The following is an 11,987-nucleotide window of genomic DNA, read 5'->3' on the forward strand; positions in this document are numbered from 1 at the left end:
TACAATTCTTATAAATTAGTAGTCCTAATTACCAAAATATCATCTACACATCCTTTAATAAAGACTTCATCACAGAGTTCAGTTACATGTCCAAGACAAGCCTGACCTGATACACTGTTGTATAAATAATTGTGACAGTAGTTGTGAGCATTGTCCAATGTCCAGCCACTTGGAGTTGGCCATGTTGGTATCTATAAAATTTCAAATACTCATATTTAGATCTTATACAATTAATTAAAGGTGCATGTGGTCGATTGAGCTCTCCTAAAAGAAGGAAAGTGAAGTTTAAATACAGTATAACATTTCAGCTTAAAATTCAGTAACTTAAACAACTAATTACATTTCAAATATAACTAACCTCAGGTTTTTGTATCATATCATAATCAAAATTTAAAGTGCAGTTAGGTTTCAGTGCAGATATGTACAATCTATTTGTGATGTCAACACCTATGTAGGAAAATAAACACTTAAATTAACAGAGTGTTATTTTTTGGGTAATAATTTTGTTTTTTTTTAGTTAATTTACTGTTATGATTTCAAAAAGTTGATTTCAAAAAGCTACCTCCAGAAATGTATCTTAATTCATCCTGACATCCAGACTGGTAGATTTCTCCATTGCATGTTTGTTTTGTATCACAAGCACAAAAAACTGGTTGAGTAGCAACCACACCTTCAGCATTACCACAATAGCCTCCATATATGGACTCTTCTTTGTTTACTCTAAAACGGAACAAATCCTTTTTAAACCCTGATAGCTATAATTTTAAGTAAACTAACTTAAGTAAACTAAGGATTAATGGGGTATTTTACCTCCAGCTTAAAGAAAATGTATCAATATTGGCCGGCGAAATAATTTCACCAGACCGTGATGTTAAATCATTTGTTATGTTGCCATCATAATTTCCACATAAACCTATAAAAACAATATTTTATAATCTATAGAACTCAAAACTGAAACTGAAAAAAATTAATTATGTGCTGTTACTTTATATAATACAAAAATAAAATAAAATAAATTACTTAATAAAATATACTTGAAAACCATTACAAATGATAAAGGTTTATTAAAATATAGTGTCCAAACAAAATTATTTACTTTTGTTACAGATTTAATAGCTTAAATTGCAACTTTCATACATACAAAAATACAGCAAAATACCTGATGTCTGTTTAAAGTCATTTGAGGTTGCTTGTATTGCAAAATGCATACGTTTACTGTCAATAGTTACAATAACCTTCATTCCCGTGGGTAGTCGTATCTGAAATTTTATTCTTAGGAGTTAATTGAAGATCTATGATTTTTTTTAGACTACATATCAAGAATCATGACCAAGCAGACACATTTTTAAATATCAGTAGTGGTAGAGAGCAAGACTGCTAACCCAAAAGTCTTGAGTTCAAATTCAGGTTCAAGTCAGTAGAATGTTCCTTAGTCCACCCAACTCTAATAGGTACCTAATTTACATTAGTGAAAGTAAAGACGGCTGGGCATAGTGCTGACCACACTATCCCTTCATATGCCAAAGTCAAGAAACATATGAATTTCATCTGCCTACTTGATTAATAGGTCTATAGAGGAGTCTTTACTTTTTTAATTTTTTTTTAAATATAAAGAAATGTTCTTTTGATAAACATAGGCCTACTTCATATTTTCTCCCATCATCAAAACTTGCTACAGTAAGACCTTGAGTAAGTCCTCCATCAACAACCATATCAACATTAAGTGGATACTGCCTTTCAGGATCACCAATAAGTGGTCCACATCTGTCTATTCTGACAACAGTTTTCCCAGCTCTGACAATCAATGCACAGTTACATGAAGCTTTGCCATCTCTGCACTTTCTATAGTAAGCTCGCACCTGTTGTGTCAAACATATTTTAGGTAATCCAATGATTGTGGAATTAATTTTATGTATAATAGTTTAATTAATCCATGTGTCTTTCTGACAAGAAAACTCTAAAGTCTTATGAAAACTAAAGGAAAATATCAAATCAAGTCAAAAAATTACAATAGAAAGTTAAACACTGAAAATTATTCACAAAGATAATGACTTCATTAATAATGGAGACACACGATTTACTGCCTAATTTTTCTTAAATTTAAAGTGTATGTATAAATACAAAAAAAGCAAACATGACTTAGTTATTGTTCAGATTTATTTCCAAGTTCCAGTTAAACTAAAGCTGTGGTTCCAGTAAGAGTTTAGGCTTTAGGTTAAAAGAATAAAAAGAAACATTCTCAACCAATCGTATTTTTCCCTCAATCAGACAATTATCTAGTAAGTAGCAGATTACCAAATTCATTATTTACTTCTTTTGATACATCAATAATCCTACATTTGTCAAATATGAAATATAAGAAAAAAACTTTACCTCTTGTTTTCCAGATGCATGCCGGTAAAGAACGTATTCTCCAGGATTGAAATTATTGTAGTACCTGAAATGCAAATGATTTTATAAGTTTGTCATGGTTTCTTATAACCAAAACTTGGATTTATGTTAACTCAATAGCAGTAGCAGAAAGGCAGTCTCATTTATGGTAAATAATATACTGGGCATCAAAATAATGACTAAATTAATGTTAACTACAAAGTTTGAAAACTAAGTCAAGACTATCAATATAATATCAATGTGTTTACATTCCATCAAAAGTTGTCATCTGTGGATAATTTAGAGACTGACAAATGGCTGCATTGTCAGTGTCAATAATCTTGACCTAATAAATATAAACAAATAATATTTATTATGTTATATATTTATAATGTTATATATTAATAAATTGAGAAAGCAACAAAAACATTTATTAATTCAAAAGAGATTTCAAAAAGTTACACGGCATAAATTAATATTGTTCTCCATAAAATTACCTGAAGAGAGCCAACAACAATGCTGATATTTTGAGTAAGTTGAGCAAGGACAGTGACATCCCTTAGAACATCTCCATCTATCTTTCCATCCAACACAGCTCTGACTACCACTGTCTGAGTAAGCTGCCAGTTGTTATTGTTGATAACTACAGCACATGCAGGAATGGATGGTTGCTCTGTCTGCCATCTAAAGACCAGCTGAGGCAAAGGTTGTTTGGTAACAGGACAACGAATATCTGGTGAGCTGGAACTGGGTGGGACTTGCATGGTTATGGAAATCTCACATGAGCTGTTGTTGTTCTTGTCACAGAAAACAAGGGGAGGGAAGTTGGAAGATATCCTGAAAACTTTGTCTTCATATCCTTCTTTTACTACCAATGATAAATTTCCAACGACCTGTAAATTAATTTTTAAAATTTTTGTTATGGTAGTGAAAGTTCTTTTTAACAGTTGACTGACTCAATATTTCTTATTTTAATTAATTATCATTTACATTTTGAATTTAAAATATGTTATTGTAGCCTTGTAAAAACAGTATTTTTTAGCATAAAGATTAAATTATTTATTACCCCAAAAATACAAAACATAAATATAACTTATGAAATTTTTAAACCTTTAAGTTAAAATAAAAATCATCACTTTTCACAACTGGACCCTTGGATTGGCTGCATCTTGTTGAAACACAACTAACTAATGCACAGTATATCTGATTGAAATGAAAAACAAATAATAATAAACAAATCTCTTAATTTATAAGCCCACTTAAGGATGTTTAAAGCTAATGATTACTTTTAAATATTAAATATAGAAAAAAAGCTATTTGTTGATATTTTTTAAAAGTTACTAACCTTTGATTGATGTTTCAATCCTATAAAATTTAGGTAAGACATTTCATAAGCTGTTTTGTTACCAATTATTTGCATTTCATTTACAAGATCATCATCGTGATACCACTGAGCATATATTGTGTAGTATGTATCAAAATTAACAAAACCAGTCCAATCACAAACAAAGTTAAACTGGTTTAAGTTAATTTTAAAACTAGTTGTCAGGTTTGGTTTAATCTCAATTTTGATGAAATCTTGAAAAAAGAAAAGTCTTTTAAATATATTCAAATTATTGTGAAAATAAATAAAAATCATGAATGGACTATGTAAAAAACTATTTTAATTTATTTTTAGAAAAATTTCTTACCATTTAGTTTTGTCCAGTCAGATTTATTAGTAGATGGATCACAAAAAAGGTCAGAATTATCACTTTTGATTGTTGTAAAAAGATAACATTCATTTTCAATGAAGCAGTATATTGGCTGTGGAACATTTTATAAGATCAGAGAGATTATTTAAATTTAAAAATAAGTTCATTTGTTTTAGAAATAGAAAAAAAAATATTTGAAAATCTGTGAAATTCATAATTTTTATAATCAAAATTATATGGGGTTACAGTGATCTAATTGTTTATTTCCCTACTACGCCATATCTCACTACAAAAAATATTGTGTTAATGGTTCACAATCACTATTCCCAATATTTAATACCATGCACTTCATCCCATAGATGCTAAAAAAATACACATGGGCATGCACGCACATGCACATACACACACCACTTTATCTCAAATTTGTAACAATGAAATTATGATGAATGTTAACTTGACAAGTTTTACAAAATCATTTAAAAAACTAGACTTTTAATTAAAGTATGTGATAAGTTGCATACTCGTATTTGCATATTAAAATTGCTGGGGAATAAGTGTCAGTGCTTTAGAATCTAGTCACTTAATTTAAAATAAATTTGATTCTAACTTCATTTAATTTTTTCAAATTATTTGATAACCATTCTAAAGTGATTGTTTTGTCTTCAATTAAACACAACTTGAAAATGAAAACATTTAACCTCTAGGAAAATCAATTTATTTTGTGTTTTTTTACTTGTATACATATTACCTGTTTATAGCAATTAGCCCCAGTACATGTAAAGCAGTCTAAATTGTAGGCTTGGTAAATAACAACATTGCTGGTTATGTTCAGTACATTTTGTACAGACAGCTGGAAGCTTGCAGTGAAAGGAAGTTGACATGTGATGCGCTCATAAGACTTGAACACAGCACTGACAATATAAGTGCTGTTGGCTCTGACAGTGTAATTCTTCTCTCCAAAATACTGAAAAATTTAAGCAATCAATTAATTTAATTAAGTGGAAGAGTTTCAAATTTCTAAAAAAATATCTTTATTACTTTCTCTTATACGAAGTATATAGAAAGTATTGTAATCGTGCAAAAAAAAAAATTGAGATTTTTACAAATCTCGACGGTTTACACATCCCTGAGTCAGAAAAACAGAGTTTTGCAATTTTGTCTATATGTCTGTGTGTGTGTATGTATGTGTGTATGTGTGTCTGTAAACATGATAACTTGAACACCATTACACCTAGGTTGATGAAATTTCATATATTAAATTTGTAGTTCTGTTTCAACTTTTCAGCGATTTCCTGTAACCGGAAATGTAACTTATTCTACTTTCAACTTTTCAGAAGCCTATAACTTGAGTACTGTCTCAGATAGATGAATGAAATTTCATATATACATAAAAGATCTACTTTTCTGCCTTCTATCAAATTTTGAGCAATTTCCATTGAATGGAAGTAGTAATTTATGCTATTTCCAATTTCTCAAAAAGCGCATGTGAATTTATAAAGTACTAATAATATTCCACACTATTATACACATTTACTTGGTGCGCGGTTCTTTTTTTCTACGAGATTCTATTCTATTTTAAAAAGTATAAGTAATTAAAACTCATGTCTATATTCTGAGTTGCCATCCCTCGTAGTGTTATATAAGAATATTCTAGAAAGTTTACGGGAGATCAATCCCAGTTTATTTTTATTAACAGATTTTTAAAAAAATATTTCCTCATTTCTTACATTGATCTGCTCAAACACACAGGTCAGATCCCCAGAGTCAACAAAAGGTCCACCTATGACAGTTAAAACCTGGCAGTTTTCAGACTTGACTTCACATGACAGTTTAGGGAGAACACTCAAGATTGTAGGTGGGATCTTCAAGTTAATTGAGCAATCTACACCTCCAAAGCCATCACTGCATTGACATACACCTAATAGGAGAAATAAGTGTATAGTTATTGAAAGGTAAAAATGTTTATTATAAGCATTATTTTTCAAAATTTGTAATCATTGTTATAAATAACACTGCACCTATTTATTTATTTCAACTAAAATCAACCTGTATCAACTTATGTATCTTTACCTTTAGAACAGTTGCCTCGATCATTGCAGTTATTGATGCACATTAAATCCAAGAAGGTCGTGTTTGGTTTATTTGAAACCCAGTATTCAACTGTTCTTGTCATTCCACTTAGACATTGCTCCAACAAGTTACTCAGGGCCTCTACAGCATAATCAGTACTGTCCATTATCTAGAATAAAAACAGTTAAAACATTTATATAGTAAAAATAAAAGAAATTATTGATCAAAATCTTTTAAAATTTATAATTATAATAAAGTGATACTTACTATACTTTTTTTTTAAACTGTTTTTGTTAAGTTTATACACTTCATGTTCATATTTGATAATTTATTTTTAAACTAAATTTGTACCTGTATGTCTGATACGCATGAAGAAACAGTTGTGTTGTAACTCAGTGTAAATATGTCCCCACACATTACTCCAATTGTACTCTGTCTAATGTAGTTGATACAGAAATTTCTTGCCTTCACCTCAGTCCAGTTGGAAAATACAGACCAATTCAGAGCCTGGAGAATTAATTACTTAATAAAAATATGTTCATGTAACAGAATTATTGTAGATTGCATTTCTTATCAATGTCTGGTGTAATATATCTACAAAAGACATTTCTAAAATTTGACTTTTAGCATACATGTGAAGTGTAGTTGGCATCATATTCAAACTGTTCGCCATTGCATTGTGGAGTTAAGCTGTTGTTCACATAAAATTCTGTCACATCTATGCCTAGATTTAAAAAAAAAAACATAAATAGTATATCCTTCTTCTTCTTGGTTCTTAATTTTAGTGTTCAAAGTGATTCCCTCCTACACAATTAAGCTGTTGTGTCAACTATTTATGCACCATATTTTAAATTTTGCCATGAAAATAAGTTAAGCTTACATGTGTGATCCTCATGGCTAACAGTATAAGTAAACAAAAGGTATGTACCTCCACCATTTAATTTCAATGCTGTGTTAGACAAAGGACATTTGACAACATTCAGCCCAGTTTGACACTCTGAAGAATCATTAGCCGTGCATCTACAGAATAGGCTTTCTGATGTTGTACTATCTGTGGCACAAATTCCACGATAGTGGGTCAGTGTAGAATTGACTCTGTTGAAAGATTTAAAATTTGAATAAGAATCTTCACTTTAACTTATATTTTATTTAAAATTAAATATAAATTGAGTAATCATTCCAGCTTTTTTATGTTTTTATTTAACACCTCATGAAAACCAAAACCCACTAATAGCTCATAATAATTTATTTTAATTAATGTTGCTCATTACCGCCAAGACAATGTAAACTCATTTGGTTCTGTAGATATACCAGTGAAAATTGTCCCAGATGGCATTTTCCAATCATCTGATGGGTCTTTATTGTAGTTGCCACATAAGCCTTTAAGGAAATAAATAAAATGAAATGCATGCTAGAATCAAAATATTAACAAGGAAATAGACATGGTAATTACAGCTTTGCTCCACAATACAATGTATAGCCCATCTTTTTTATTATATATATCAATATATACACATGCGCATGCACATGCATACACACACAATAGACATGTTAATGTTACTACCTTCTGTATTGTTGAAGTCAAGAGCTGATGCTTGCACCCACACATTAAGGAAATGGTTTGTGACAGTGACTTTGATTTCAGTGCCAGTAGGTAATGTAATCTAAAAGATTAAAAACAATTTAGTAAATATACACTATTTCTTTAACAATTTCAACTTAATTTAATTATTAATTTAAATAAATTGTTTTAGCTGAGTTTTAAACTAAAACTTTCAAAATGTAGATGTCACACCTTGAACTTCCTACCCTCCAGTTGTTGAATGATACGTAAACCAGGTGTCAACATTCCGTTTTTGAATATTTTAACCTCTACAGGTATAGGTTTGTCACTTGCTGTAGATCCACATCTATCAATGAGAATGACATCATCTCCATACTTGACAGACACAGCACAGTTACAGGCAGCCTTAGTGTTGCATTTTCTGTAGTATCCGTGGACCTAGGAAATAATAAAAATCTATTACAATATCTTACTTAACTCACAGAAATATGGTCATCTGACAATGAACTTTTTTTAAAAATAAAAAGAGTTTGTAAACCACTAATACTTCTCATTTACTAATGTTCATGAACATGTGTTTATTTGAGTCCCTATAACTAATACAAAATCCAAACATTTGTTTGTCCAGACTAAAATCTTATTAGATCTAACACTTATAAAATTTTTACAAAATGATTTACATACCTCACATGGTAGAGTTGTATGTTTGTAAAGTATGAATTCTCCTTCCAAATATATATTATATGTTCTGAAAATAGGAAAGCAATAAAGCTAAAGAGAAATTCATCATCTTTTTTTTTTACTTTATGTGTGAATTATCAAATTTAGATAACAATATTTTTTCATCAAATAAATTAAATCTTATTTATTTAGTTTAAAATTAAAAATTGTTACAACAGTTATCAGTAAGAGTTAAAATACAAATAAATTTCACTACTTTAGTTATTTATATGATCTGTTGTTGTCTAAGAAAACACATTTCAGTGAGCTATAATTCTTACCCTTTTTGTTTCTTTTTGTAGTTTTTTTTTTGGCAGTTACGATTTGTATTAATGTCACTAACATATGTTGCTCCACATTCTCATTAGTATTATTATAAAATGAAAAATTGTTCTTAGCTCTAAATGAATAAACTCTAATTAGAGCTATTTTTTTTTTGGTTGCTCAAAGTGATAACTGTATTGATTCTTCTTAAATAACTGCTTTTCCCACAGTGTTTAGCATATTAATTACATCAAGTTTTTTTAAATCCTCAAAACAACTTCTTAATTTCACTGTAACATAATTTATTGCAGCGATCAAAATTTCTATTAGTCTTACTAAATTACCTTACTCCAAAAATAAAAATTTCCTGTAGACCTTTAAAGAAAATTCCCAATGGAATAGATTAGGAATGTTAAGTCTTTATGTTATCTATAAAACTTCTATGAAAATTAAACTTACTGTCCATCAAATGAAGACATATGAGGGTCATTCACAGACCCACACATAGTTGAAATATCACGATCAATGATGTTTACCTAGAAAATATTCTTTTAATAGTTACACTTCTGAACATAGATATCTTTTTACAAAATATTTATAAAATTTGATTGTTAACAATATAAAAAACTTCACTAATGTAATCATGATATACTAATTGCAATTTTAGAGAATTCTTACCTGCTGTTGGCCTATTGATCTGATAACTTCAACAGTGCTGTTGTATTCAAATTTGATGAAGACCTCAACAGACCTAGATATGTGCCCTTCTACAAGAGAGTCAATGGTGGCTGACACAGGTGCCCTCACAGTTGGCCATTTATTAAATCTGGTACTGCAACTTTCCAATTCTTCATGTAAAAATGTTTAAAATTAATAATATGGTTTGATATAAAAGTGAAAGTACATGTTTTAATTACAATGAATCATTTACATTTTAAAACAAAACATCTAACATTTTTAAACTGTCTATTAATAAATCTAATTTTTTTCACAAACCATTGTCTATGTGAGGAAAGATGAGCTGTTGAATAACTGTATCACTCTGAGGGCATGTGTATTCATTTGTTGCCTTGACATATTGAAGGCTGACATACACAGAACACAGCTCAACACTACTGCCTTCACATAGCAGATGTGTAGGTACATTAGCTGCCACTTTGATATAAGCAGGTCCCATGCCTTCTGTCACCACCACATTCTGCTCTACAATCTGAAAAATAAATCACAAATTTAAGCCAAAGATTCTTTAAGCAAAAATAAGCTATTAAATTAATTGAATAGATTAATTCCTTACTGCAATGTTAACATGGAAAGCATTGCTTGTTTTTGGTGGGCTTTCAGATGAAGTACAATTATCTGTATAACAGGCTGTTAGAACACATGACACCTATTTGAAGATACAGATATAATATTTAATCATAACATGATTGATGGTGCTGTCAGAAGTAAGAAAAATGATTCTATTTTAACAATAACAATATTATGCTATTATGGTATATTTAAAAATAAAATTAAACCTTTATAATTTTAACTTTATCCTTAAATTAATTACCAATGAAAATAAATATGTTTAGTTTTAAAGCAATTCAACAACATTAATTCTGATTAAAAACCAAACTTTCTGTTTGAAACTGACAACACTTGAAAACAAAAATAAGTGCTATGATAGTAATCTGTTGGTGTAAATAATATTCTACTTACATTAGACATGTGAAAAAAGTTGGGGATTTCAGAAACATTTAGTTTGAGAACTGTTGAGTTAACTCCCATGTCAGTAACATTATATTTTGTTACTCGCTGACTCAAATGTAGCCATTCAATGAAGTAAGTTACTTTAGGGTGCTCATGTTCAGTAAATTCACACAGGAATATGAACTCATCTAAGGTTTCATTGTAAGATGTTGAAAGCACTGGTTTGCCTCGAATGTAAGGATAATCTGTAAAGAAATATCAACATTTTTCTAAACTGATGCATTTTAAAAATGAATTTAGTGTCTTATCTATTTTCATATTAATTTACCTCTTTTTATGCTCCACTTGTCAGGTGCGTCATAGTTATCACATACGAGTGACTGGTTCTGTGGATTCTCTTGTCCATAGAAAAAGCACTGATTGTTGATGAAGCACTTCTCAGGCTATGGGAAATACAAAATACAATTATATTGAAAATGTTAATTGTACTCTAGTAACTCAAAAATTTATTTAATAATATAAAAGTAAATTTAACAAAGGAAAATATAGTGTGATTTTTTTTTAAATATTTAAAAACAAAAAACTTACAGCTAATGTACAAATGCCTGTTGCATTACAGTTGAGACAATCTGGATTAAATACTGTGAAGATAAATGGCTGCCTGAAGCTGCTGTTATTGTTACTGATCTGGACTTCATAGCTACCAACATTTGCTAATGGACAAGTAATTTCATTGAAGGAGAAATATGAAGCTTGAACAAACGTAACATTGTCTGACCTCTCAACTTTTCCATTTAATACCTGACAATAAATTTGTTTTGAGTTTTTTATTTTGAATGCAGAAATGTTTCATAATTTTGAATGCATGTTTAATCAACAAAGTTCCTTTGTCAGCCCATAAGAAAAACAGTAGTAATCTTACTTTTCCTAAGCTAATGATGAACTAGGACAGTGTCGCTAACTTTCCCAAAATTAAATCAGGTGACTACTAACAAATTGGGTTTTGGGTGGTTGGGGGGGGGGGGGGGGTGTAACTGAAACAGCTGGAATAAAAAAAATTAAATTAACTAGCACTTAAACCACCTTGGATTAATGATCACAACCAAAGATCAATCAATTTTGCAACTAAGATTTTTTTACATGAAAATCATTAAATAGTCTTATTATGTAACAAATGAAGAATAAATTTAAAAAATTAAATTGCAAAATCAGAATCCACAAAAAGCTGTCATCTATAAACAAATGTTTATGATTAGCACTCAATCTGTGGAGGGAGGTTATCAATTTTTAATTATTAAAATGTCTCATTTTCAAGTTAGAATTACATCAATTTTTTGCAATCTATGAGCTTCTGCTAAATTTTCATCAGATTGTGCAGAAAAATCTACCACACTTTAACATTCTTTAAGCAAAAGTAAGTTAGCATCAAGTAAATTTTCAAGATTACACAATTTTTAATAATGGTGACATACCTTCACTGCTAGTAATCTACAGACAAGGTTTTGTGAATAAACAAAGGTTGCTCCTGTCACTGTGATAGAACTACATGCAGACTTTGAAAGGTCACATAGACCATCATTTTGTACTGAGTAGATGGTTGGTGGGATTAACAT

At 29.8% G+C, this 11,987-nt stretch overlaps 1 protein-coding gene across 1 annotated transcript; it reads right to left on the reverse strand.

Annotated features, from left to right (window-relative positions):
- Nucleotides 1-536: 536 nt before the first annotated feature.
- LOC131943151 (uncharacterized) lies at nucleotides 537-11,987 on the reverse strand. The gene is made up of 27 exons (XM_059303158.1): nucleotides 11,847-11,987; nucleotides 10,963-11,175; nucleotides 10,703-10,817; nucleotides 10,384-10,619; nucleotides 9,977-10,069; nucleotides 9,679-9,892; nucleotides 9,361-9,530; nucleotides 9,142-9,218; nucleotides 8,383-8,446; nucleotides 7,930-8,136; nucleotides 7,699-7,798; nucleotides 7,406-7,514; nucleotides 7,063-7,229; nucleotides 6,767-6,858; nucleotides 6,486-6,641; nucleotides 6,135-6,303; nucleotides 5,792-5,982; nucleotides 4,813-5,028; nucleotides 4,062-4,176; nucleotides 3,716-3,948; nucleotides 2,868-3,263; nucleotides 2,640-2,716; nucleotides 2,374-2,437; nucleotides 1,644-1,859; nucleotides 1,160-1,259; nucleotides 811-913; nucleotides 537-720 (listed from the first exon to the last, which is right to left on the reverse strand). Exons 1-27 carry the CDS (start codon nucleotides 11,985-11,987, stop codon nucleotides 537-539), a joined length of 4,218 nt encoding a protein of 1,405 aa, XP_059159141.1.

This window comes from Physella acuta, unplaced genomic scaffold, assembly GCF_028476545.2.
Source record: "Physella acuta isolate Inbredline_101_S28 unplaced genomic scaffold, ASM2847654v3 ptg000443l, whole genome shotgun sequence".
In the NCBI taxonomy this organism is placed as follows: domain Eukaryota; kingdom Metazoa; phylum Mollusca; class Gastropoda; family Physidae; genus Physella; species Physella acuta.

Excerpts from the sequence above, each read along its gene's own strand:
- LOC131943151 (XM_059303158.1), bottom strand. The coding sequence starts at position 11,987 with ATGTTAATCCCACCAACCATCTACTCAGTACAAAATGATGGTCTATGT. Across the intron at positions 3,264-3,715 it reads GATTGAAACATCAATCAAAG|GTCGTTGGAAATTTATCATT; the intron begins GTTAGTAACTTT and ends ATTAATTTACAG. Across the intron at positions 2,717-2,867 it reads TTGTTGTTGGCTCTCTTCAG|GTCAAGATTATTGACACTGA; the intron begins GTAATTTTATGG and ends TATATTTATTAG.